General features: G+C 41.9%; 1 protein-coding gene across 1 annotated transcript in view; it reads right to left on the reverse strand.

Moving 5' to 3' along the window:
* Positions 1-9,235: 9,235 nt before the first annotated feature.
* Positions 9,236-26,505, reverse strand: part of smad3a (SMAD family member 3a) — a 30,875-nt gene continuing 13,605 nt past the window's right edge. The window contains exons 2-8 of the mRNA XM_019867509.1: positions 17,941-18,134; positions 17,717-17,851; positions 15,760-15,885; positions 13,989-14,201; positions 13,702-13,839; positions 12,631-12,775; positions 9,236-10,929 (exon numbers count right to left, since the gene is read on the reverse strand). Of these exons, the coding sequence (XP_019723068.1) occupies positions 10,806-10,929; positions 12,631-12,775; positions 13,702-13,839; positions 13,989-14,201; positions 15,760-15,885; positions 17,717-17,851; positions 17,941-18,134 (1,075 nt within the window). The 3' untranslated portion in view covers positions 9,236-10,805. The remainder of the gene's footprint in view (positions 10,930-12,630; positions 12,776-13,701; positions 13,840-13,988; positions 14,202-15,759; positions 15,886-17,716; positions 17,852-17,940; positions 18,135-26,505) is intronic.

Genomic DNA, 26,505 nt, shown 5'->3' on the forward strand with positions numbered 1-26,505 from the left:
ATGGTAGCTGACTGCTTAGCACGTCAGCTTCACGGTGCAGAGGTACAGGGTTCGATTACGGCCCCGGCCTTCCGGTGTGGAATTTGCATGTTCTCCCTGTAACTGCATGGGTTTTCTCCGGGTACTCCGGTTTCCTCCCACATTCCAAAAACATGCATGGCAGGTTAATGGAACACTCGAAATTATCCCGAGGTGTGATCGTGAGCGTGAATGGTTGTTCGTCTCTGTGTGCCCTGGAATTGGCTAGCACCCAGTTCAGGGTGTGTCCCGCCTACTGCCCGATGATGGCTGCGATAGGCTCTAGCACACCTGCAACCTTCGTGAGGATAAAGTGGATTGGAAAATGGATGGATGGATGGATGTTATGGGATCACAACTGGCATGTGCAGCAAACTTGAGAAGGAATGTCACAACATACATTGAATGCACATTAAATGGAAAAAAATTACACTTGGAGTGCTGAGTTGAAGGCAGTGTAAAAGCACTACTTGGACCCTCATTCACTTAAAGTAGGAGCTCGTAATCCCCCCAAACACTCCAGTTGGGTGTGCAGGCTATAACGGCTGCTCCTCGATTTACCGTCTCCCCAATGGGCCCTTAGGTAACAAAGCACCGAGGCATGATGCGATTGCACCATAGTAGTTTCCCTCCAGAAAGCCTCCAACCGAACTCTCAATAATGAACTATTTCTTGTCACCCCGAAGGCCTAAAGTCTGCAATCAAAGTATTAATATAGCCGTATAGTTAATTTAAAACAAATTTACATCACCGTGTTAATTATTTAATGGCAACTTGGAAAAAACAAGACTCTAACTTCTTAATTATTCTTCTTCACACTGCATTTCCCATGCACATAGCCGCCTTAAGTGCAAATAAAGCCTCCCATCTGTTTGTAATTACAACGACATTATTTAAGACATTGTGGCTAATCATTTTGACTGCACATTCGATTAAAACTGGTGCTCGGATGGAACATTTCTTGAAATTCTGCATTGAAAAATGTAAGCGGGAAATACAATGAACTGAGTCTGTATCTAAAATAGCACGTGAACAAGTACCGGCACTAATGCTCACGCAGGCAACCTGGCACAGTGCTAGATCCCAAACAGCCCAATTCGAGCGCATAGCACTACACCAGAGCTTCTCCTGCTTACTGCGGTGATGCTTTTTATTTTCCTAATCCCCAAATTCAATGACGTTTGACGCAAGAAATGTTAAACCGCCTGTCATCAAGCCTGTGCTCTCATCAGGCCTATTTTCCCTGTGGTGTCCATGGAATAGAACAAGCACGCCGCATGGCAGGCTGCTTCAATAAAGTAGTCGCGAGCCGTCACGTAACGTGACTATAGTGCGCTTCTAACGTAAGATAACGACATTATGAACCCCGGGGCAGTAGAGAAACCTAATGATGGGAGGATGATGGCAAAGCCATGTTGCCATAGAAGCCAATTTCCAGATGTTTAATGTCTAAATGTGCACGGATCAGTGATGAGATAGGCTTCAGAGATGTCCTCATTTACTTGAAAATAAAGCACTTTTTGACAATGTTCCACATCTACCGTGTAAATGGGGTATGAGTGAAGCATAAATGAAACCATTTAATTAATGAGCAGCAACACACAGTGAATCCTAACTAAATCACCAACTATCCTAGTTTTTTTAACATTTTATTTTAAGAATTAAAGTAAGGTGTAAAATGTGCAGTATGGCCGAGTTGAATGGACTCTTCAAGTGAAATCGGGATCCGTTTTGGGAGACAGGCACACGTGTTCTCGGTGCAAAAAATGGCGCATGTTCTTTTTCGTGCCGGGACAAGTCTAATTTTCCGTGTTTGGGAATTTTGCAGACCACGCTATGCTATGCCGGGTTTGCCGAAGGCGTTTTCCACGTCCCTTGCGCAGCTGACAATTTGATGACAGAAAGTAGACTCCTGGAGACCTTAGACCAGCTACAAGCACGATCGGGGGTGAAACGCAGTCTCAAGAGCCATTTCCCCAATCTACCATACCAGTTCAGCCTTGCCATGCCCCGAGTGGGAGCTTTTCCATTAAGACTTTTTTGCGATTACAATGGAGCCGATTTTCAGAACCTCCTCCCGCATGTTTCTAAAACGCTTTATCCTCACTGTTATCTGATCGGCAAACAGATGTAGACAATTTTTAAGTGAAACGGTTTGGAACTCATTTCCAAAATGGCTGACAGGAAGTGGACATGTTCAAACACATTGTTTGAACTGTTTATATTTACCACCTCACCTCTACGTCCCATCGCGGGTTCCAACTACAGTTAATCACTGTTTTGGTCTGACGCTTGGTTATACTGGATGTAATTCCACTAACAACCACTCGCTAGTAGCACACTTATTTAGTTTGTGTAGATTTAATGGAAAACAAATACTGTAAATCAATAAGTAGTCAATTTTAGCACCGCCTTATTTTTATTGAAAACCTGCTCTAATCTTTCTTTTTGGCATTTGTTAGTCTGGGAAGGCAAATGGGATTTGTTTAACGAATTTAAGGATTGCACAAATTTTTTGCGTTATCCTTTGTTCTTGTTTGCTCTTTTATATTCTATGTGTTCAAATGTGTTTGTATTATTTTAAGTTTGCAGTGTGTTTAAAGATATTTGAACATGAAGTGTCATCAATGCAAAACATGCCGAGAGAGTATTTCAAATAGGGTATATTTCCATATATTCTATATTTCACGAAATGCGGAGGTGGTCTGGAACTCTACACACATGAAGAGACAGTTTTTGTCAGCCTCATGCAACTCGGTCCCCCTCCCAACCACTGACATTTTGCTTTGTCTTAGAGCAACAAAGTGATAATGTAATATCAGAGAACAGATAATGTAATACACGCTACTCCAATGTTCCAATCCCATTTCCATCCATCCAAAAACTCTTTGGCCTCAGAGACAACCACTTTTTGTATTTTAAAGCTGTCTATGTGGAGTTGCAGCAATGTACAGTATTCTAGATTCTTATGATTTGCATAATCTCATCCCACCACTTTTATCAACAAAACAAGATGTCCAACTGTCACTCTTCTGTCACTCCCTTTTTTCCAGGCCGATGTTCCGTATACTCATACGGAACGGTGAAAAGCCCATCCACAAATATTTCATGGGCAGTACAAGTATTCACTTTTCGCAGTACTGTATCTATTTTGCAGGATAAGTGTGTAAAAGCTTTTGGAGTGCAAGTCCCTCTCGGGAATCAGAACTTCATTTTCCTGACACCTTTTGGTTTTTCCAACTTATCTTCTGCGATTCATTTGTTCATCTTTCCCGGTCTAATAGTGTTATGCACTCTAACTTTCCCTGGATCAAAACAGATGAGTTATCCAGCCCTTTGCGGTCCTGGCATATTTAACTGTGTATTTCCTTTCAAACATATTCTTACCTTCCAAATCAATTCAAATGTTTGAGCAAACATGATTTTCCACACCATGACATAACAGAATCCTGCCAATAAACAGGAAACAAGCAATTAACCCAACGATCCCCCCCAGAGGCACTAATCCAGTGTGGAACTCGCAGGTATCCAGTGTGCTGGCAAACATCCCTTTTTTTTTTTGGCAGCAGAGACTTTGGAGTGAAATGATGGAACATGTGGCAGAAGCCGGCAGAGGCTGGCACTACACAAGGGGAGAACAAGTGCCTGAAAGCTTCATTATGTCCCAGCTGTTGGACTCGCTGTCGCCCTGAGCAAAAGCAAAGATGACAGAATGATGTTATTGGCTAATACGACACCGACTCCATAAAAACAGACATTTTAGTTTTTGTTTAGCAGAGTTCAGCAGGCAAACATGGGTTATTAAATGTTTTGTGTGTTCAGTTGATGGCCACTCTGAGAAGGCTGTCAACATGAGAAACACTGCATATGAATCTTGCCATGTGTGTGATTATGCATTTTCTTTTCAATTTTCATGTCAGAGGCGCACCCAGTACAAGAACTGTATCCATTAAATGCGAAACTCTATCTATCTATCTATCTATCTATCTATCTATCTATCTATCTATCTATCTATCTATCTATCTATCTATCTATCTATCTATCTATCTATCTATCTATCTATCTATCTATCTATCTATCTATCTATCTATCTATCTATCTATCTATCTATCTATCTATCTATCTATCTATCTATCTATCTATCTATCTATCTATCTATCTATCTATCTATCTATCTATCTATCTATCTATCTATCTATCTATCTATCTATCTGTCTATCTATCTATCTATCTATCTATCTATCTTATCCAGCCATCCATTTTCTGATCTGCTTATCATCACAAGGGCATGCTGGAGCCTATCCCCAGCTGTCTTTGGGTAGGAGAGGGGGGATACCCCGAACCGGTTGCCAGCCAATCGCAGGGCACACAGCGAAAAACAATCATCCACACCCACACCTAGGGACAATTTAGAGTGTTACATTAACATGCCATGCATGTTTTTGGAACATGAGAGGAAACCGGAGTACCCGGAGAAAACCCACGCAGGCACGGGGACAACATGCATACTCCACACAGTAACGCCGGAGCCGTAATCGAACCTTGCACCTCTTCACTTTGAGGCCAATGCGCTAACCAGTCAAACACTGGGCCGCTCACACACACACACACACACACACACACACACACACACACACACACATCCTCAGCAAATTTTAATGGGTTCTTGTTTGGTGATTGGACACACCCCTCTGCATAGTTTCAAGGAATTTGGTTATGTAGTTTTGGTGTAGTCCTACTACACTCTCCATCACGGTTGGTGGAGGTAGCAATAGTTCCTGAGCATGGTGATGGAGTTTTGGTACAGTGCTCAATATACAGTACTGGACTGATATACAGTAGCAATGCTAAATTCGGGGTAACAAAGGCAAAGTCGGCAGACACCTGTGCATCCAAGTTGAAATCTTGTCCGTGTATGCTTTTTTGTTCTCAACTTTTCTTATTTGCTCCTTTCTTCCAGCCTGGTGTTGCGCTGGCAGCAGGCGAGACAGCTTGTTCAAGTTGAACGCTATTAGTTCTGGTTCAGTACGTGGCTCTCTCTCCACCTCAACAACACCTTTCCACCAAGCGCGGATTCCAACCACCATTAATCAGAGTGCTGACAGCCCGTGGATGTCAGTAAGTATGTGTTTCTTTCGCTACCGCATTCTTTCCTCTGTTTTTGTTCTCATTGAATTGCTCTCATGATTGCACACCCTGTGAGTGCTCCTCATCACAATTCAATGCTGATTTCTTGCTCGGATCTGTATTATCGCAAGTCAGTTAGGATAGGCTCCAGCTCATCTGCAACCCTAATGAGGACAAGGGCGATAGAAAAGAGACTGATGGTTTGGGTACTTGTAATGTGATCTCACTACTGTATATGCAATTGTTCATCCATCTACCCATCTTCAACACTGCTTATTATGAACAGAGTTGCGGGATTGGGGGCGGGTGGGTTGCTGGAGCCTACCCCAACTCACTACGGGTGAAAGGTGGACTACACCCTGAACTGGTCACCACTAAGTCGCAGGGCACAGACAGAGGCAAAAAAACATTCACACCCATATCACATAGTTGGAAGTCAGGCAAGTGTACCACTACACCATCAGCGACTACATACAATGAGAACAGCATTATAATAATAATACATGTAATAATAATAATAATAATAATTATTATTATTATTATTATTATTATTATTATTACAGTCAATCAGAAAAACTACAAATAAAGATTGTAAATATGTGAACTGTAGAGGAAGAGCAGTTGGCTCTGATGCTCACAACATTAAGATTCAGGTTTGACTCACAGAAAACCCTCATCCTTGATAAAACAACAAAATACGTGCACCCAACATTTTTCTATGCCTCGTATCGTGTTCAGACTTTTGGGGAACTGGAGCGTATCCCAGTGACTTGAATAAAAGTAATCCGAGACCCTGTTCTGGTAACCAGTCAATCACTGGACACATGTTGCCGTTGGCCTGTGAAAATCACGTATACCCATTTTTGTCATTTTTTAAAAACATTTTTACGCACCTTATAAAGTGTTCATATTAAATTTCAAACGACAATCAGTTGATGCTGGAGAAGTAAGCATAGAACAAAAAAGAGCGAGATGAGAAAGAGATAATCTAGTCCCCTCCTGCCATTATCAGTGACCTTCACGTTGACAGTGTGCTGATATCGTTTATCTTTGTGCCCACTTTATTTCTATTGATTCAACAGACTGCTGGAAACATGCGATGCACATGTAATCACTTCATCACAATCAGTTGTAATCACATGGGTGCGCGCACACACACATAGGGCACTAACATCGGCCCGTGGTCACTCCTCAATGCTGCAGTGATAAATGATGGCGAAGAGCGCTTTGTTTCGGTCCATATTCATTTAGTGCGAGCGATGAAACGTTTGCCCTTTCTGGCCATTTCAATTATAGAACGCGGAATATCTTTAATATGTGTGACTGTCACTGAATTTCACCCCAAAAAATCGAACTGCATGCTGTTGTGACAAGTTGTTGCATGTCCAAATGGAGACGTAGGGAAATGTGTGATCAATCTTGCTCGTTTTGTAACTGCAATGAAAAATAAATGAATGGAATATTTGTGGAAAAAAATGTGGAAAAAACGTTTACCACATTGCTGATTCCTTAATTATTTGGGGGTGCATGTTTGGCACACTCTTCTCACGTATTTCCCATCATCAAACAAATTCAAATATTAGTTAAAGAAAACACAAGTAAAGACAAAATGCAGTTTAAATATTTGAGAGAAAGAGAGAGAGAGAGAGAGAGAGAGAGAGAGAGAGAGAGAGAGAGAGAGGGAGCGAGAGAGAGAGAGAGTGAGAGAGAGAGATGGGTATTAAAACGAGGGGGAGGGATAGAGAGAGAGAGAGAGAGAGAGGGAATTTTAGAAGGTGGCAAATTCTTTTTCATTGTACTGTATATCTGTATATTCTGGATGAATGCGGTAGGAGTACTCCAGGAAGATTTATTTTTACAGCCAGCAGAGGTCAGTGTAGCATTTATATTTTGATTTCTTTTTTTTTCTGGCCAGAACCCGAGCTGCAGCTATTTGATTTTCTTTTGACTAAGAAAGCATTAACTCACTGCATATTTAATTAATTTCTCTCTGCAAAGACAAAATCACATTATTTATGCACTGTAATTAAAACGAAGTGTAGCCATGCTTGTTAAAATATCACTTATATATCGTGAAGTTAAACAGAGTTCACCTTTGGAGCTGTGCAAGCTTTTTTTTCTGTTCTCTCAAGCAGCCCAACTATTTGCGCCCACACTGAAGTGGTTTGGAAGGGGGTGCAGCCGCTCTTACCCTGGGGGCATCAGAACAAAGTCTGCATTCATATTCTAACCCCTGCGGTGCGTCTGTGACAGGAAGAATGGATATGCTTTTTCATTAGTCTGCAACACAGCAGCAAGTAAAGAAAGAAGAGTGTCTGCATGCTCTGGGCCTGTAATTATTGTTTCTATTTGCTGCCAAACTAGCCTCTGGGGCCAAGGAAATCTCAGGACTGCACATTCAAGCAGACGGATCACGAAAACCTGAAAGGTCTCCAGACAAAGAGCATATAATTCCTACTATTGAGCTTCAATATAAACTGTAAGGTTTTTTTTTTCTTTTAATTGTAACTTGACTGTCTACTTTGTGCATGCGGACTCAGTTTTATAATGTGAGTGACTCCAACCTTAATGAGATAAAATAAGAAAGGGTATGCTTATTGCGTTCATAGTGTGTAGCGTCTTCCATGACCAGCATAACACAGCATACCTCACAGGCTCACACAAGCTCATTATCTCCGTAACAGGGGTGTCAAACTCATTTTTGTCGCGGGCCACATTTTAATTTCCATTTCCCACAGTGGGTCGTAATGACTGAAAACATATCAAGAAGTCAATAATCCCGGTTTATTCAACTATTGTTTAAGTTACTATAATGAGGGATTTGGTAACAAGACAATGTTTACAATAGGTAGCTCTTATTTATTACATATGGGAATTTAAAATTTTGGTAGAGATTTTAGCAAGCATCATGGAAGCTGACATGTTTGATTTATATTTCGCAGGTCACATAAAATGATGTGGTGGGCCAAACCTGGCCCCCAGGCCTTGAGTTTGACACCCGTGCCATCATCTGTAGTCTCCTCTCCCAAAGCAGATGTTATTTGCAGTACAAAGACTGACCTGTGAGGGGCAACATGGTGTCACAGGCCACAAAAACAGAGGGAAAATACAATGAACAAGCAAGTGTTTTATTTGAAGATACCAAGTTCTTATTTTGAAGTTATTACTAACTCTTCTTGTCATTCTTATTGAGATTAATGACTTGGGAAACACATTTTATTTCATTATAAAGCCAGCAAGGCCTTTCCTGCTGGCTGAAACACTATCAGCTGATTACGCGGGTGAACAAATTTGTACACATTTTTTGAGATGTAATTAAACTTTTAAACAATTTTTTTTGGTGCTGATTCCAAAGCTGTGTTTTTTTTCCCTAACACATCAGGTTTTCATCATGATATAATATTTAATATTATTATATAACATACTTTATGAGTTATATTTGTGAGGTTCAGCATCAGGTGGATTTTTTTCCCCCACTGGAAACATCACAGCTATAAATTAAAAACACATGCTAAAATCAGAATTATGCAAGCTTTTCTTGGTCCAAATTAAAATAAATAAAGAAAGAAGGAAAATAAATCTCAAAAACCTGCTGAGCGAGAAAAAAAAAAAAAGTAAAAACATTTTGGGAAATTCACGTCAGAAGTACATTTTGGGACACATCAATCCATTTCCAATTAAAATTTGCTGTTGACAAGTGTTTGGTTGTGAAATGCTCAAGAGGATGTTTGTGGGACAGATGCGTGCTGTTATAATGTGTTTTGCATTGCATATAGTTGTGACATGACACAAGAAGAAGCGGTTGTACAAGGTTGATTAAGTCGGGTAACCAACCATCCAGGTACCAAATACACCACAAGGACACTGACGTAAATATTCAACAGTTTTAAAATGACAATTGTGTGCACTCAAAAATTTTACAGGATGATCAATCTGGATATACTTTTTGAAACAGGACTTTGATCTAAAGGAGAGTAGTCTTTCAAATTAGGTCCGGTTGATACAGGTATGTGTGTATTCTGCGCATGGTTATACAAGACTCATGTCGTATTTTAGATCAGTGGACATGTCAAGAATCACAAATGAAACGTACAAGGCAACACATCATTTTATAGACAGGAGAAACGAAAAAAACATAAGTGTATACCAGACATCCAAAACGATGCAAAATCATAACTAATAGAGACGAACTAATAAAGTGAGCAATTTGAAAAAGCACAGACACAGTTATTAAAGAGTGTAGAAGAATACTTCTCAGACGACGGGCCTGATAAGAGCCCTTTAAGGACTTGCAATGAGGCGCTCAGAAACACCACAAAAAGGAGTCATGGTCTCAGACTGGTAGATGCTACTTTTCTGAAACAAATTGAACATTTGAAGGGTTTGTCAGTCGTCACTCATTTGTTAGTGTCACCACACTTGCTTTACATCCCAACAATGTTAAATATTAGCACCACTGGGCAGGCATTAAGGTCAAAGCCGGATTTAGGGAAAGAACTACAATGTAAGAAGATTCTGTATCTTGTCCATGTTCGGGTAGTGGAGTCTTTAGTTTAGAAATAAACGTGCCCCCTGCCAGGCCCAAAGCTAAGACTGAATACTCTTTCATCCCTCTTTGATCACCTTTTGACAAAAATCATCAACATTATAAAGGTAAATGGTCAAAAACAATAATATGAACGAGATAGTAAAAATAAAGATTGAGCGGAGCTATTATTATTTACATGCCTCCATCTAAACTTTTCCCTTTATCAAAAGCTGCATGGAGAAAAAGTTTCAGAACTAGAAAAATAGAAGTTATTATGTGTCACATTGGTCTTTCCTCCTCTTTTCTGTATGCAATTAGGCTGTTGTTGTTGTTGTTGACTTTTTTTATTTTTTATTTTTTTACAGTCCTGAGAGTTTAAATGTGAATATCAAGTAGGTAAACAACCACACTGTCTCCTCAGATTGATTTCCAAACAAATGCAAATGTTGAGCATGTGAGATGTCTTCGGTCTCCTTATTGAGGGTGCTTGTTACACGTCAGCTACGCGACAATACATGCGCGAACAATAAGAAAAAAAATTAGATTTCGTGACGTAAGCTAGGAGTGTCAGTAGCAAAGGCTGAATGAACAGCAGGGGCGGAGCTATGTGTCGGCCGCGGCCACTCTCTGGCCAGCCGCATATCTCAGGGAAGAGTTTGATAAATGTCAATGTGTGGTGCAGATTATCAGTTCCAAATTTCCTTTGGGTATTTGGATGAAAGCATGCCAGCCATGCTTTTAAGACACCAGGGAACTGTTTGATTAAAAAAAAATAAAAATAAAAAAAAAAGTCGGTTCATCAAATGATCGGAGGTTAAACAAGATCCAACAACACAATGTGACACTGTATGTACAACATAAAAACAATTTCAAGAGCAATACATGAATCTCTTAATTGAATAAGAAAAACACCCCCTCATTGAGATGTGACAAGAACAATCGACAAGCAGAGTTCATACGAACATGGTCTCGTTTTAATGCACTTGTCCCCTTTTTTGCCACACAAAAATCAAACATGTCCTGTCTTTAAAAAGTGCTATTGATAGCTGGCGGGGAAGAAGAACGGGCTTGCGGGTCACTGAAGGATCATCTTGTCGTTTTCAGTCACTCGCATAGATGCCGGAGAGGTTACCTAGGAGACGCTGGAGCAGCGGATGCTGGGTGAGCCCATCTGCGTGAGCACCTTGTCCAGCCACTGCAACGGGCCGTTCAGGTGCAGTTCGATCCAGCAGGGGGTGCTGGTCACCGTCTGTCGCCTGCAAACACATCCGGCAACATTTGGATGAATGAAGAACGTCAGAAGATGTTTATGACTCTGGCAGAGGAGATGACACCAGAATAACAAAACAATACATTAACTACTCGTAAATGTGCTCATCGCGATTCTGTATTCTCAATAAATTTCGAGAGTCGACCCGGGGGCCAGAAGATTTCAATCATTCTGCTGGAGAAAGCAATAGCGAGGTGTGGGTTGGGGTGGAGAAGTGGGAGGTATTGGCTGGCTTAGTATCCTGTTTTAAGTGTCTCCACATGACAGAGCTGGAACGCCGCCACTCCCGGCGCAATGGCTTCTCCCCCGTGGACGCTAATCATTCTTACTATCAGTGAGTCAGACTGTGCGGAAAACTGGGAGGGGGCAGAAGAGGGAAAGTCTGACATCTCTGTTTGACACAGTCCATGTGTGTTTGTAAATAGCCTGGCGTGCCAGCTGAGGTCGGCCTCGGTTGAGGGAAGCCAGAGGACGTCTTGAGAGCGGGGGGGAAGATGGCCTCTGGGCCAGGGCTCACTCTGATTCGTTGTCGCTCAAGTCAAGTAAGAGATCCATGGAGCCACCGACTTGACAGAGACTTTATTTGTGAACCATAATAGTCCACTTCATAAAAAATCTACTTTATAAAAATCCACATAAAATGATCAAGGAGTAGGGAATCAGTGAAAGATTCTGAACGCAGCTGATCTCTGGGTTTTGAGCAGACTGGATTGTCCACTTGATCCAAATCCATATTCAAATCTCATACAAAACGAATAAAAGAACCCCGTAAACCACATACAGTGATACCTCAGTTCACGAACATAATTGGTTCCCAGAAGGTGTGTGTGAGGCGAAAAGTTCGTCTTCCGAACATTTATTTCCCATAAGAAACCATTAAAATGAGAATAATCCGTTCCCGTTCCCCATAAAGCATAATTTTCGACGAAATAAGCCTTAAAACTACACAAAAATATACCTTATTTTATGTATAATAAATGTGCTGTTGTATTGCAATTAAAGAAATAAACTGTACTGTATAATAAAGTCGTTTTATTTACCTTTGTGATGGTAGTTGATGGCTTGATGGAATGGAGTGGGAGGAGGAGGGAGGGAGGGAGTTACTGTTTGGAAGGAGAGTCACCTTCCATAAGGACTGTAGGTAACTCCGTCACTAGGTTTGAAGAACAAGGGGGGCTTAGCCCCAAGGGGAACACAGCCCCTTTAGGGGGGTCCGGGGGCAAACACTAGCCTGTGGTGGGGTCTTTTTCGGTCCCATAATAGCAAAAGTACACTCAATATGGTCCAAAATGTCGATCAAACACAAACCACGTCCGCACTCAAAGAAAGGGGGTGACGAACTGGGACGCCGTGAGCGTGCGTCAGCTTCTCGTGGCCGCCACCATGGCGCTGTTCGACCGCGTGGTTTGGTTCGTCCGCCGAAAACTAGTTCGTCAGCAGAGACAATATGCTCGCAAATTTAATGTTCTTGAGGCGAAAAGTTCGTGAGCTAAAGCGTTCGTCAGCGGAGGTATCACTGTATTAAACTTGACATACAGTTTAGTTGGCTCTTGACTCTTCTCCGCATTGACTAAATTGAGGCTCACATCACATTTCTTTTCCTTTTTAATTAACAACCTATTGGAGTGCATTCAGATGATATTGAATTGCCAACGCATCCTTGCCCACCAAATGCGCTGCAACTTACCTGTACTCGGCCCCCCAGCCCTTAACAAAGCTCATGCGAATGGTGCACATCCTGGTGAGTTGGTAGACGGCCTCAAAACCCTGGTTGACCGACTGTGCCAGCAGTGCAGCAAACTCCTGGTTGTTGAAGATCTTCAGATTGCATCCTAACAGAAACGACATGAGTTGGAAACGACACAACCGATTCTTGCCTCGGGGCCGCGCGCAGTCAGGCGCGTGAATGGTAAGTTTCACAATGTATTTGATGCTCAAAAATAATGCTAAACTATGCATTATTGGAGAAATGATCTGATAATTCACCACAACATGCACGGTATAAAATGCAAGCTACTTTTTTGTTTTGTTTAGTCATGGTGGGTTAGAAATCCACCAAGAGACATATAATGAACAGTTGAGAGAGTCGTCAACTAACTTGACATGCATGTTTTTGGAATGTGGGAGGAAGCAAGAGCACACAAAGGGGCCTTAGCTCAGATGCCGACACAGTACTTGCGACTGCAGTACGCTACCACTTAGGCCTGTCACAATAGCACATTTTTCTGGACAATATATTTTCCCCTAAACTGTCATGTAAATGTTTTGTTTCTTTATTTTTTAGTGGTTCTTTTAATGCCAATGCTAAAATAATGATATTAGAGCAAAAATAATTCATGTTCTGTACGTCCTTTTTCAGGGCAATGATCTTTCGATTCTCAAGAATATTGAACATTTTCAATGAATACATGAGAAAAAGAGTCACGCGTGTCTAACTGACACTGCCGAACTGAACCGTTTACATGGTTTTCAAAAGCCGTTCCACCCTTGGTGTGTATGTGTGCATGTCAAATCGCAGGGTGACTGACGGGAGTAGCAACAAGGCAGCATGAGTGAATGTTGATGACGTGTAAACTAACGCGCATGTGAATTACCATTTATCAAGTAAGGAAAAAAAGAGATTGTGTCCATTTTAATAAAAGTGATATCATGTGGTAATTATCGTGACAGGCCTAGTGTCACTTTCAACCCATTTTTCCTCCTTGGTTCTTTGTTAAAAAGGCCTCATGCCTATCTCAATTCCATGTCCTGGTCTCACCTGGAGGGATCTTGCAGACAGTTGCGGGATGCCAACCATAGCGCTGGTTACAGTTGGGGCTCTGCACGAAGATGGCGCTGTCGCTGAGACACTCTGCGAATACCTCTCCCCCTATGTAATAGAGTCGCACTCCGCGACCTTGAAAGACAAAAAGGAGCGGCTAAGTCCTCAGGCAAATAGCGCCAAGCAGATATGCGCAGCCAACGTAGTGAGAGAGTGTCAAATGTGAACGGTCTATTAACAGGGTTGTGGCAAAAACAGTGTGATCCAGTGGGGGGGATGCCTACCGATGTGTCTGCGTGTTAGCTCCACTGCAGCATTGCGGTTGACGTTGGACAAGAGGCCCAGGCAGAAACGCTCGGAGTTGGAAGGGTCTGTAAAACCATCTACCGTCAGCGAGGGCTGCGAGGCGTGGAAGGTCTCTCCTACCCGCTGGTTTAGCTCATAGTAGGAAATGGAGCACCAGAAAGCCGGCTCGCAATATGTCACGGGCTGGAGATCTGACGGAGAGAGACTTGAGAATCAGTACAAGCCACACTGAACGGCATGAAATAGGGAGATGAAATCATTGACTGTTCACACTGTCTGATAAAACAGACATGAATTTGCTTTTATTGATCTTATGACCATGGCAGAAAAAAAAGAAATAAAATTCCACCATCAACGCATCAGTGCCTTGCACCCCACACAGGGACATTTCCAACTTAAAAAAGAAAATAGGCACGATCCATTTGTACAAGACTGAAGGATTATAGATGGAGTGCATGGTTTACATGTACTTTTTAAAGCATGAATTGCATTCCCCTTGAGAAAATCATTGAAAAGACTACATCAGAACAATAAGATTTAAATTTATTTGCCCTCTTGTCAAATTCTTACTTTTTGGGCATATTTTTATTTGATTTGGACTGTTGTCCTGCTGCAGAACCAAAGTGGGCTTCAACTTCAGGTCACGAACTGATGGCCGAACCTTGTGTTTCAGCATTTTCTTGGAAAGAGCAGAATTCATGATTCTGTCAATCACAGCAAGTCATCCATGCCCCGAAGGAGGAAAGCAGCCAGCAAGTGACCTCCTGGATGAGTTATCGCTGTGTCCTTGGGCTAATTTTTATAGGTTGACCACTCCTTGGAACGTTCACCACTGTTCCACGTTTTCCCCATTTATGGATAATGACTCTCACCCTGGTTCACGGGAGTCTTAAAGCTTTGGCGGGCCTCGAGGATCGGCACGCCAGTGACTTTTGTGAGGATAAGTGGTTCAGAAAATGGATGAATGGATCTGACACTGCTTGATCTCCATTGCAGCTCGACTTTAGTTGCACAATCGTTAGTGCATCTTTCATCTTTGCTCCTGTTTGACTGTGAGATGCTGGCTGATTGTTCCCTTGACTGTATTTTCATCTGAGATGGCTAAAAGTATCCACTTGTAGAACAGGCTTGAGGTTACAAAGTTGCAAAATAAGTCCAGACAGCGACTGAGCAGCCACAACAAAGCTCAGTAATGATGAGGACCATATGAACATGGAGGGCCAACAGCTAAGTGTGGAAAACATACTGAGCTTGCATCACTCATTTCAATATCATCTGGTGTGTCCCTGAAGCTTTTACCAGACAAAGAGTGGAAACTCAAGCCTCACTGTTGGGACAATGGAGTCAGAAATGGTCAAATTACATGACACTTTTCAAAAAATTCCTATGGTTCTGGTCATTTGCAACATTTTGCCCTCTGCTTTCATGTATGGAAACAAGCTGCTTTGGGCCCGACACAATGTCATCAGAGGTTTGCTGCCAAGACCCCTGGTGTTTTCCGTCCTGATCGGATAAACACGGGATATTGTCGCTGATGTCTGTGTGGCCGGAATGGTATCTTGGCTCTTTCACAGCTCACACGGTGCAAGGAAAACAAAAGGTTCTTTCATCACCTGGTTTCCTCTTACAAAAAGGAGTCAAATCAAACACAGCTTTCCCACTGGGGAGACATTCAATCACAACATCTGTCGGCGAGTGAAGGCGGACAGACTGAAAAGAAAACAAACAAAGAAACACTCACACCCTTACCCAAGTTATTGTGAGTGGGGGAAACAGGATTGGGCGATAGGTTTGGTGAGCCTGTGTCCATGCTATGAGTCATCTGGTGATCGCTGGTCTCTCCATCCTCACTGAGGTAGCCTGGAGGTGGCGTTTCTGAACATTCAACAGATGCCATTTCATCAGTACAGTGGCAGACAATGACTGCACTTTTAATGGTGCCATGCCATAGGCTAAAAAAAAAAAATCCTGTAACCTGATAATATGATAAGCTGTCCACTGTAGTCACCGCTGTCCCTGAAAGGGTTAAAATGTATATACCGGTATTATCCTGATATCAGTTTTGCAAGATAATTTTAGTAGGAGATGGATGCCCTTTTTCAAGTTATTTTTGTTGGTCATATTTGAGCATCTAGGAAACGCTTTTCTTGCATACAGATCTCAGGCTCCTCTAACGACTGCAAGGTTGGTCAGCATCACGATGGGGGTGTTCCAATATTTAAAATTGATTTCAAAAAGCAGTGTGTTGTAGACTGAGAACCAGCTGAGACTGCCAAATTTGAAAAAAAAAAATTGGTCGTCAGGCATCACACTGTAGGTGGATTTAACATTTAACATGTCTGCGTCAGGATGTAGTGTGGCGATCTGCAATTCCGCTGACAGCCTAGTCATCCTGGATGAAAAATTTGCCATTTCCATGGTGATGTCCGGCGATCATTTCATATCAAATTTGGCAGAACAACTGGATTGGAAAAATGGGCCTTACTCACCTAACAATTTTTAATGCTTTTTGTCACCTCCAGATTTGGGAAATGTTGATTGAGTGTTTTTTAGCCTGGACCTGGTCTTTCAAAAAATGTCAAAATCATTTTGCCCTGAGCTCCAACGCAGTGCCGTGATGTCATCAGCCAACAATCGGCCGTGACGAAGACCGGAGTTTCTCACTCTGCGGTCTACAGAGTGCTTACTTTCCAGGTTTTTGCTTGAACTCTCAACATCCTGCTTCGGCTCTATTGTTTCCGTGACAAATGTCCTCGGGACCAAAACTGGAAAATGCACTTTTGGGCAATTTTCGGCCGAAATTTTTCGGTGACCGAATTTTCAGTGTATCCCTTGTAATTGTTATTTCAGTATTAACAATACACAGTTTAAAAAAAAAAAAAAAAAACAACACAACACACCCATGCCTGTAAAAGTTTGCATCTCAGTGTATGCTGGCAGCTCGTGTCAAGCGCTGCATCTGCTTCCGTGATGAGGCACGTCCGATCGGGGATTTAACCTGATTAGATGGGTGGAATGGCCGCAAGGCCTGGATGGAATTTCGGTAGAGATGGATGGATGAAGGAGATAAGGTCAAAGGTCACTGCAGAGAGGGAGAGGAGTGTGTCCGGGGTGTGACGTCGGCTTTCCTTGTGCGCACTGTTTCTTTTTCTTGTTTTTGTTTATGCACTGCCCTCCTTCTGTCCGGCTCACTCTTCGTTTCGTGACGTCCTCTCGCTCGCCCTTTGCCCTCCGCTGCCACATTTTCTTAAAGTTAAAGCAGCAAAAGACAGATAAGATTTTGCTCAGTGATTCCTTTTGGGCTTATCGAGTGTTTGTTTTGGTCAAACATGCACACACGCGGCACACATCCAAACATCGAAGTACCGCCGACCCACTTCCCTCCCATTTTGGTCATGTAGGGGCACTGGCACTCACTCACTCACATTGACAGATTACTTTCCTAATGGAATTTAATTATTTATCCCTTCCTCATGGCGGTTTAGCCAGGAAAAGACCGACAGCAGCAGGAGGCAGCAGGGGAAGGACAGGACCGGAAGGTGGGAAGGAGGAGGGAGGGAAGGGGGGGGGTGCTCATTTCCTTGTGGCAAAATCTGGACCACCTCACTTTTTTTTTTTTTTTTTTTTTTTTTTTTTTTTTTTTAAAAAAAAAAAAAAAAAAAAAAAAAACCTATCCCATCGGAGTGCAGGTAGGAGGGGGTGGTACCTGGTATGTAGTTGCTCTGCGGCTCGATGCCAGCAGGGAAGTTGGTGTTTTCAGGGATTGAATGGCTGTAGTCATCCAGAGGTGGAAATTCACTCGGGATCTCCGTGTGTCTGGGCACCAGCACAGGAGGGAGTACTGTATGATGGACACACATGCAGACAGGCACATGAGAAAGTAACACAAACAAAAACAAAACGTGTCTGACGCACGGATGAAAACCTTACCTGGAGTCTCTACTCTCTGGTAGTGGTAGGGGTTGACACACACCTCGTCCTTCTTTGTGTGAAAGGCGTATTCGCACAACTCCACTGCCCGCAGTTCATGGTGGGACTGCAGGTCGGGCCAACGCCACAGACGACAGTAGATAACATGGGGCAGACCTTTTCTGTGAGATACCTGCAGACGGCCATCCAGAGACCTGCAGAAGAGTGCGAAGAGAGAACGGTTATTCTAAAGAGTGCCGAGTGATGCGGCAGCAGTAATAATAAAACAGGTGAAATGGGACTCTTCTTATGTTGCGTAACACGTGTACTTGCTGATAACCTGTGAGTACGAGTACTAGAACCAGTGAACATTGAACACACACATCGTCTTGTGCAAGATTTGATTAGTACATCAATCTGTTGCTTATTCGCTTTCATACAAATACAAAGTCAGATGCTTCATAGGTCGACAAATAGAATAGTTAAGACGTCAGCAGATTGACATCTGGGTCAACTATTGTGCACCAACTGCAAAGGCAGTTGACTTCAGGTTTTCAAAAGTGAAAGCTTTCATTTACTCATAAGAAGATGCCTAAGGCTTTAAACTAAAAAAGGACCAAAAAAAAGTTTTAAAGCAGAGATGGAGCTTGGAGATTAGAACACGGTACAGTAAATATTCCCATCCCCGGAATTCTATGAAAAGGAATATCCTTTACCCGGAACAAAAGCCTGTGCATTAACATTTTGACTACGATATTACATGTTACCGGAACTTACGTAAGCGGAAATTCCACTACCCGTAACCCGGATTGAGACGTCATGCCGCGGGAGCTTAAATACACGCAACGCCCACCCGATGCTACGGAACGACGACACCGAGACACATTTTCACTTCGCGTTTTTCGATCATCAGATTCGAAACGACGACGTGTAAGTGAGTTTTTATTGGCGTGCGTTTTACTGTAATTGTGAATGATTTTAACTTTATTCACTTAACGTCCTGTAGAACGCGGCACTAGCTTAAAAGCAGCACCCACTCGACACGACCGAACAGACGTGTTCGCTTCGCCGTTTACATTCATCAGATTCGAAACGAAGACGTGTAAGTGACTTTTTATTGGCGTGCGTTTGACTGCAATTGCGAAAGATTTTAACTTTATTCACTAAGACGCAAATCTACGAAACTTTAAAAAATAAGGCATCGATTCAACTCCTGATGACAAGCCACCATCCAGCGAGGAAGCAATGCGAATGGCAACAAAAATCCGTCAGTATGCACAAGAATTACCAGACATCGGTGATCAACGGGACAGTTACTTGCAACTAGCAACAAAACTGTATGACACGCAGGCAAACATTGTCATAAACCAAAGAATGCATCCAACCAAACAATCCAAAATAGACACATTTTTTTCCCAAGACAGAAAAAAAATAAACATTAAAATACTGTACGTATTTTACTGTTGTGATTTTTTTTGGATACACCTGTATTGCAGTTTTTGTTATATAAACAGTTTTTGGACAGTGTATTTTTGTATTTTATTGATTGTGTTGTTACACGTGCATTTTTGTCAACATACTTGCAGGTTCATAAAGGACATGTACCATGCTCATTTCCCAAATGAGGAATTTCTGTTATCAGGACAAATTGGACAGCGCAAACACGAGTCCGCACTAGAGAATATTTACTGTATATGTATACCTGTCTACGAGCCGACAGGAACACACTACTAAAACCAACTTTTTTTTAAACTCATTAGCTCATGTACTAGTTAGAAAGCACTTTATGATGTTTCTCGGAGGTTCTCAGCTGGTGGGTCGTAAGCGAAAAGTGGGTTGCGGACAGCTAATAAAAAATTACATATTCTTCATTGGATGGGTCCCGTGCAGTATAGAGGTGTACCACGTTTCCACATGAAATATGTGAAGAAAGTAACAGAAAAGCTGCCTCACATTAATCACTAATTGATTCCGTCAACAAACACTGTGAAATCCTTCCTCTGGCTCGTGGATGGTATCACGAGCGATCTGCTTTTGGCGGTACATCAAACTCATTTGAAATGGCATTACGTGAGTTTTCAGAGGCTGGCTGGCTGGATGGATGAAACAATTGCTTATTTGCATGAGGCAAGTTGTTCAAGTCAAGTCACATCAATCAATCAAACTTTATTTTTAGATAGATAGATAGATAGATAGATAGATAGATAGATAGATAGATAGATAGATAGATAGATAGATAGATAGATAGATAGATAGATACTTTATTCATCCAATGAGGTAAAATAGAATTGCTTGCTCTGTAACAAAGTCGTTGTTATAATCGTGTGAAATAGAAAAAAAAAAAAGAGGACAAATTAAGCTTATGAAGACATCGACCACAAAAGACAACGTCACAACTTCAGACGTTTTCATTGTTAATATGGTCGTCAAATTGTGAATCGGTGGGTGACTTGTACGAAAGGTGGAACTTATGTTAGCATTGTAGCAGGCAAGAATGAGCTCCTGCCAAAGCAGGATGCCCCAGGACTCTGACCGCTCAAACTTTGCTTTGTAAATGTTCTTCTTCTTCTTCTCCTTTTGGCACATCCCTATTCAGGGGTCGCCACAGCGAGTCAGTAATTTCCATCCGCCCCTGTAAACCGTCCTACCAACTCGCATGGTCGTCTTGGCAAAAGTTTTACGCCGGATGCCATTCCTGACGCAACCCTCCCCATTTCTCCGGGCCTGGGACCGGCACTGGGGAACAGTGCACCCCCAGGGGAGGGCACTGCCCCCCAGCGGCTGGGTTTTGCTTTGTAAATGTTATTTAAGATAAATCAGTTCTTCGGTTCCCGCACCTCCTCTTGACAGCAGAAGTAGACCCGTTTGCTCACAACCACAAAATACAGTTTAAGGATGCAAAGTAGTGAAGGAAGTGAAGAAAACCTAATTCCCAAAGTACATTTCTGATATCAAATGTCATCAATGATGAAACCGCACGTGGCAGGATTTCCCATCATTGCCTTTAACAGGATTATGAACCGTAATTAAGATCAAATGTTTGGTGCCAGTCCAGAAACCGCAGTGTGACAACAAAAAGTAATACACAAGTAAATCTGGCTCTTGAAAGAGAAGCCCCATGTTCCATGTGGTCAAGTGTTCTTACAATATGTTTAGGAAAGGGCTGGACTCACATGCTCCAACATGCATACATGTGACCTCCTATCCAAACAAATAACTGAGCTGCTTGGGTTACAAAACACACACGCTTGGTGAAAATTACCATTTGCTCTATTATTTATACGGAAATGGCTGTGGCCTGCTAAATTGTATATGCAGAATATCTTAAAAAATATTCTTGTTGGTGGAAGTTTACAATTACAGAGTCATGTCATATATTTCCACCATGTGCTCCAGGTCATGGTTGGTTCTCCAAGGGACAGACAATAAACCTGGATGGGGCTTGTGTTTCCACTTAAAGGATATATAAAGTGGTATGGCAATGGTCATTGGCGATCTTAAGAGTGCAACATCATCGCCGCACTGCAACACATATGCTGTATACCTTTGCTACAATTTGAATGTTAGCCTAAGGATGTGAAAGTTTACCATTTTGGCCACATTAGGGCTACGTTCACACTGCAGGTTATGATGGCCAATTTGTATATATTTTTTTTTTTTGTTAAAGCAGGTAATTGTATTTATTACTTGACATTACAAAACAAATGTGACTTCTAATGTGAATGCAATGTGTCCATGAAGTGTCATGCATCGCACATTTGTCTCCTTTTGATGACATTTACATTAAGTCGGTCACAGGACTGAAACCTGAGTGTCCAGACAGCTGTTGTATCAGATGAATATCTGATTTACAGCGCATAAAAAAGAGGCTTGAGTCAAATTTGACAAAATTATAATTATATTGTTCACATGGAAAAAAATTCAGACATATATTGGAACAATTTTTTTTTAGTGACCTGCAGTATGAACAGAGCCACTGTGTGATAAACACGTTAGAACATACGTACTAACCTTTTGACTTAAAACAAAAAAAAGTTGTCTATGTGAAAGTTCTGAAATGATGCAAGCAGCTAAAATGTCTCTTGATAAAATGTCCAAAGCTCGTGCTGACCAGAGGGAAAACACGGAGAATACATTAGCAAAGAGGAAAAGTAAGTGGAAGAAAAACATTTATTTAAAACCATTCATCCGCCCAACAATAACAATTCAACTTGTGGCTCTGAAAACAGCTCTCTACTACTGTAAAAATGACATTCGAGGAGGGATATTGTTCAGATTGTGCTGTAGGGTGTTTCCCTGAGTCTTTTTGGACGTGAAAAATAAAACCAGCTCGCCTGAGTGTAGATGTGTGAAATGATGTGATCTTTTTGGTATGTGTCTTATAGCCCTGCTGCTGCGTGGGTGTCAGCTGGGACTCGACACAAGCGTGGGCTCACACAAAGTGCAGTGGCATTAGTGGCTGCCTTAGTTTGCTGTATTTTCTTTGAGAAGCCCCTTCTACCTCATTACTACACTTCAAATTGCTTAAAGGCTCCCATCACTATGTGCACAATTGTCACTGTCTCACAATTACTGCATTACTGGACACTTTACATTGCCTGGCGACTCCCATTGTGTCAGAGTTACCGCGCGACTGTTCCCCTTACATTGCTCACTGACTCTTATGTGTTCATGTCCTAAATGTATATTTGGTTTAGTGCCCTGTTTGCTGTAGTACTAGATGAGCTCCAACAACCGAAGACAAATTCCTGAGGATCCTTTTAACATACTCGGAGAAAAAAGATTAACATCAAGACAGAGTAACTTAATTTATCGTATGATGAGAAGTCATCAAAATAATCATACCAATAGGTCACAAAGAAACATCTATCCATCCCTCCATGATCCAAACCACTTTTCTGAGGGTTACTGACAACGTAATGAACATAAATTACAATATGACTGATGAATGTACAGTTCATGGTCAATCAGCCAACTCTAACCTTAAAACCAAGACAAATGCTCTGGTTTTCAAAAAGGGGTAGAATAGATTGCTCCGCTTTATTGCTCAACCACATTAATACGTATACGTATTTTATGTTTTTGCGTCAAAGCAGGAATGCACCGTATCAAGATAAGGGAGTGAGCAAGTAACAGTAGTAAAAGTAAGACTCATAAATACATTGTTGCAGAGTGGGAGTGGGGAATATGCTAGCGGCAGCCCATGCTACAGGTCATGACAGTTTCTTCTTGCTATACGGCTGCTTGAGCCAAACACTGCCAACATGAAATCCAAAAGGGCAGACAGGTCCAGACACGAACTATGTGCCCTTCATTCCGATGACTCATTTCCGTGAGGACATTTACAATGTTGTTGACAAACGGCCGTAAAAACGGCATTGGTTTCACGCTTCAGCTTGCCACTGAGAGGAAGAAGTGGTAGCACTTTCTCAACAACCACAATCTGAAGGGGTGTTTAGTGGCAAGAGGCTGGTGGGTGAGCAAACATAGAACTCCTTGTGTCTGTGTCGAAGGTGCCGGAGCCGGAATCGAACCCAGCACCTCTGCGCTGTGGGGCCGATCGTACCCCAGTGAAATCATAAGTTTGGTCAAATGAACTCGAGTAGAGCAAATGAAAAGTACAGATTGGTATAGATTTTCATGACAGGCAAATAGTGTGTCAACAAGGCTCTGATTGGTGATCTGAACCTCAAATTGACGACTGATATTCGGTCAATCAGTGCGTGCCTTTTTTGTGACGAGTTTAAGAGTGCGATCAGAACTTTCAAACAAATAAACGGATAAAACGGCTAAACAAAAATAACATAACAGGAATTCATGTTATGAGGATAGTTTTAGATCCTCTCAGCAAATTGAGGAATCATCAGTAAAATGTGCGAAGGACAGTTAGTCAGTGAAGGTTTGTGTGTGCAACCCAGTGTGACGTCTCAAAGCCATAGCGAGCCGGCTCAGACAGAGCAGATTGAACCTGACAGACTTTAGATGGAGAGCAAAACAAACAGTGACAAAAGCCTATTTCCTCCGAGAGACCCAAACATGTGTACAGGTTCACTACTCTTTCTCTCACACACATGCACACCCACCCCTCAAAATCTCTTGACATGGACCTTGTTCAAAATTCCAGCATTTCTAATCCAAACCTGCGCACCCTAGAAAGTGACAGAATTTGGTGCTTGTTGTCTCAAAGCAATGGATGTAGCATTTGAATCTAAGTAAATTTATGAGCTCATGCTCTTAAATTTTGGGTGTAATTGTACATCCCTAAGTGCATCTAATCATGAAGGGGCAGGTAATGAATCAAGTCGGGGATGGCTAAAGAAAGAAGGGTGCTGCTGGACAAAGGGGCTGGCAGGGTGTCTCTAAAGCTCTGGGCAGCTCAAAGTGTCTGGGCCCCGTGAGCCCCACCACTATTCCCCCCCTCTCCTCCATCTGTCTCCTCCATCCTTGCACTCAGAGAAGGTTGGTTTGGGGACACGAAAGGTTGGGATGGGGGTTGGGGGGTCACTGTGCGTCTGCAGTCTTCGGAAACTCCAGAAGGCCACTACTATCAGAGTTACAGACTAATAACATTTAGCAGCAGGCCGATGTCCTTTAATGACAACACAAGAAACTCAAATATTGGGGCTGCTCCGACACCTGATATAATGCATTTCTGAAAGTCCGAGCGTATGTCAAACACAGCAATATACCGTATTTTCCGCACTATAAGGCGCTTCGGAGTATAAGGCACACCTTCAAGGAATGGTTTCTTTTAAAACTGTTTTTACTTATAGGGTGCACCGCATTAAAAGGCGCTTAGAATAGAAGCCACAATAGTGGTTCCATTATGCATCCACTAGATGGCATCACGCTAAAGGGAATACAATACAATACAGCTTTACTTATATAGAGCTTTCACAACTGCTGCAGCTGAAACAAAGCACTTTACGGAACAATTAAAATACTACGTCCAAGAAATCGGAATACATATCCAAATAGAAAGCGCATCGGATTATAAGGCGCACTGTCAGCTTTTGAGAAAATTGAATGCTTTTAGGTGCGCCTTATAGTGTGGAAAATGCGGTACCCAAACAAGTTATCGTCAAGATCACTGAAGGGTTTTTGGCTCGTTTGTGTTTGTGTGGACAATGTGAACATATGTTAATCAAAGACAAGAAGAGATGCTTACACATGAAAAAAAATTCTGTTTCTGCCAGAAGAGAAACACTACAAAGTTTGAATTTCTCTTCAAACATGAGTTTACATTCAAGCAGAGCCATTTCTTGATATAAGTGTCATTTCAAGCAACTTTTAATAAAGCGGCATTTGCCAGAGAGAGATTTTTGTCTGGTCATGAAGTAAATTTTCTGATGTGGTGGAAAATACTTCATTGTCATGAGGAATTGTAGTCATTCACGCGAGCCTGTCCAGGCTGGCCTGCTCGTGTACAGTATGTCTGCTGGTTTCATATGTCACTTTTGGCTGTCCTTCATTAGTCCCAGCACTCTCCAACCCAATGATATCACCTGTGGGACACAGTCAAGCTGGCCTTTGCTTTTCTCTCCCACCTAATTATTGGTTCCTTTCCCTCAGCATCCCCTTTTTTTGTAAGGAAAAGACACATCTAATGACTTTTCCAGAAAGGGTGGGAGGTGTGTGTGGAATAAGTTTCTTGCACATCACTTGCACCGCTGGAGGAATGCACTTGAAAGCCAAGATGTGTAAACTTTACAAGTACCCCCCCCCCCCGCTGTAATTCAAGAAAATGATACTCCTGGCATCTTAAAGAAAAATAAAAATCAAATCCCAAAACAACTCATCAACAGCAATTACTAGTACGATTGCTCTGCTACGTAATAGAAATCAAAATAAATCAACTTAGATGATTTGTATCCTGCCATTACTTTACGGGAATACAGTATGCTGTGGGTAGAAATAAGGCACTCACTCGACTTGCCTTTGTTATGTCACTACCGTTTGTTTTTCATTCGCAAAATCAATGACCATCTATTAGGCCAAAAATGAGTTTTTTGCAAAATCTTGCAGGCTTACCTTTGATGCTTGTTAATGACCAGAGCAGCCTGTGACTTTCATCATAAAAATGAATGATGACTCAAATGTTCCAGATGGGATCAATAAATTAGTTCAAATGCCAAGCAGTATAGTAGGGTAAACGGTAGACAAGTTGGCCAGTTCTGCAGGCCAAGGGAAACAAAGTTTAATTCATTTTTTTTAAAAACACCAAGTCATTTACAATGGAATATATCATTCAACAGCTGTATAAACCATCCACTTGAGTGACATTTCCATTCTATAATCCAACAACCCGAGACAATTGGAGTTCACTGTGTGGCGAATAGGAATATATGATTACATTTCAGGAGTGGGATTAAGAAAAAAAAATCATCTCTGTGATGGAATTGTGCTCAATGAATTGAGTTGTAAATGTAAACACCAGTGGTAGTTCCACAAGGTTTCAGGGAGTAGATTCATTGATTTAAGAGCATATTATTTTATCTAGAAATATTTTCAATGGCGGAATTTCAAACAAATATAAATTTAAACTTAATCTTAGCATTTCTTGTGTCAGAAACATAAGGCAATACA

This window comes from Hippocampus comes, unplaced genomic scaffold (assembly GCF_001891065.2).
Source record: "Hippocampus comes isolate QL1 unplaced genomic scaffold, H_comes_QL1_v1.1 scaffold2, whole genome shotgun sequence".
In the NCBI taxonomy this organism is placed as follows: Eukaryota; Metazoa; Chordata; class Actinopteri; order Syngnathiformes; family Syngnathidae; genus Hippocampus; species Hippocampus comes.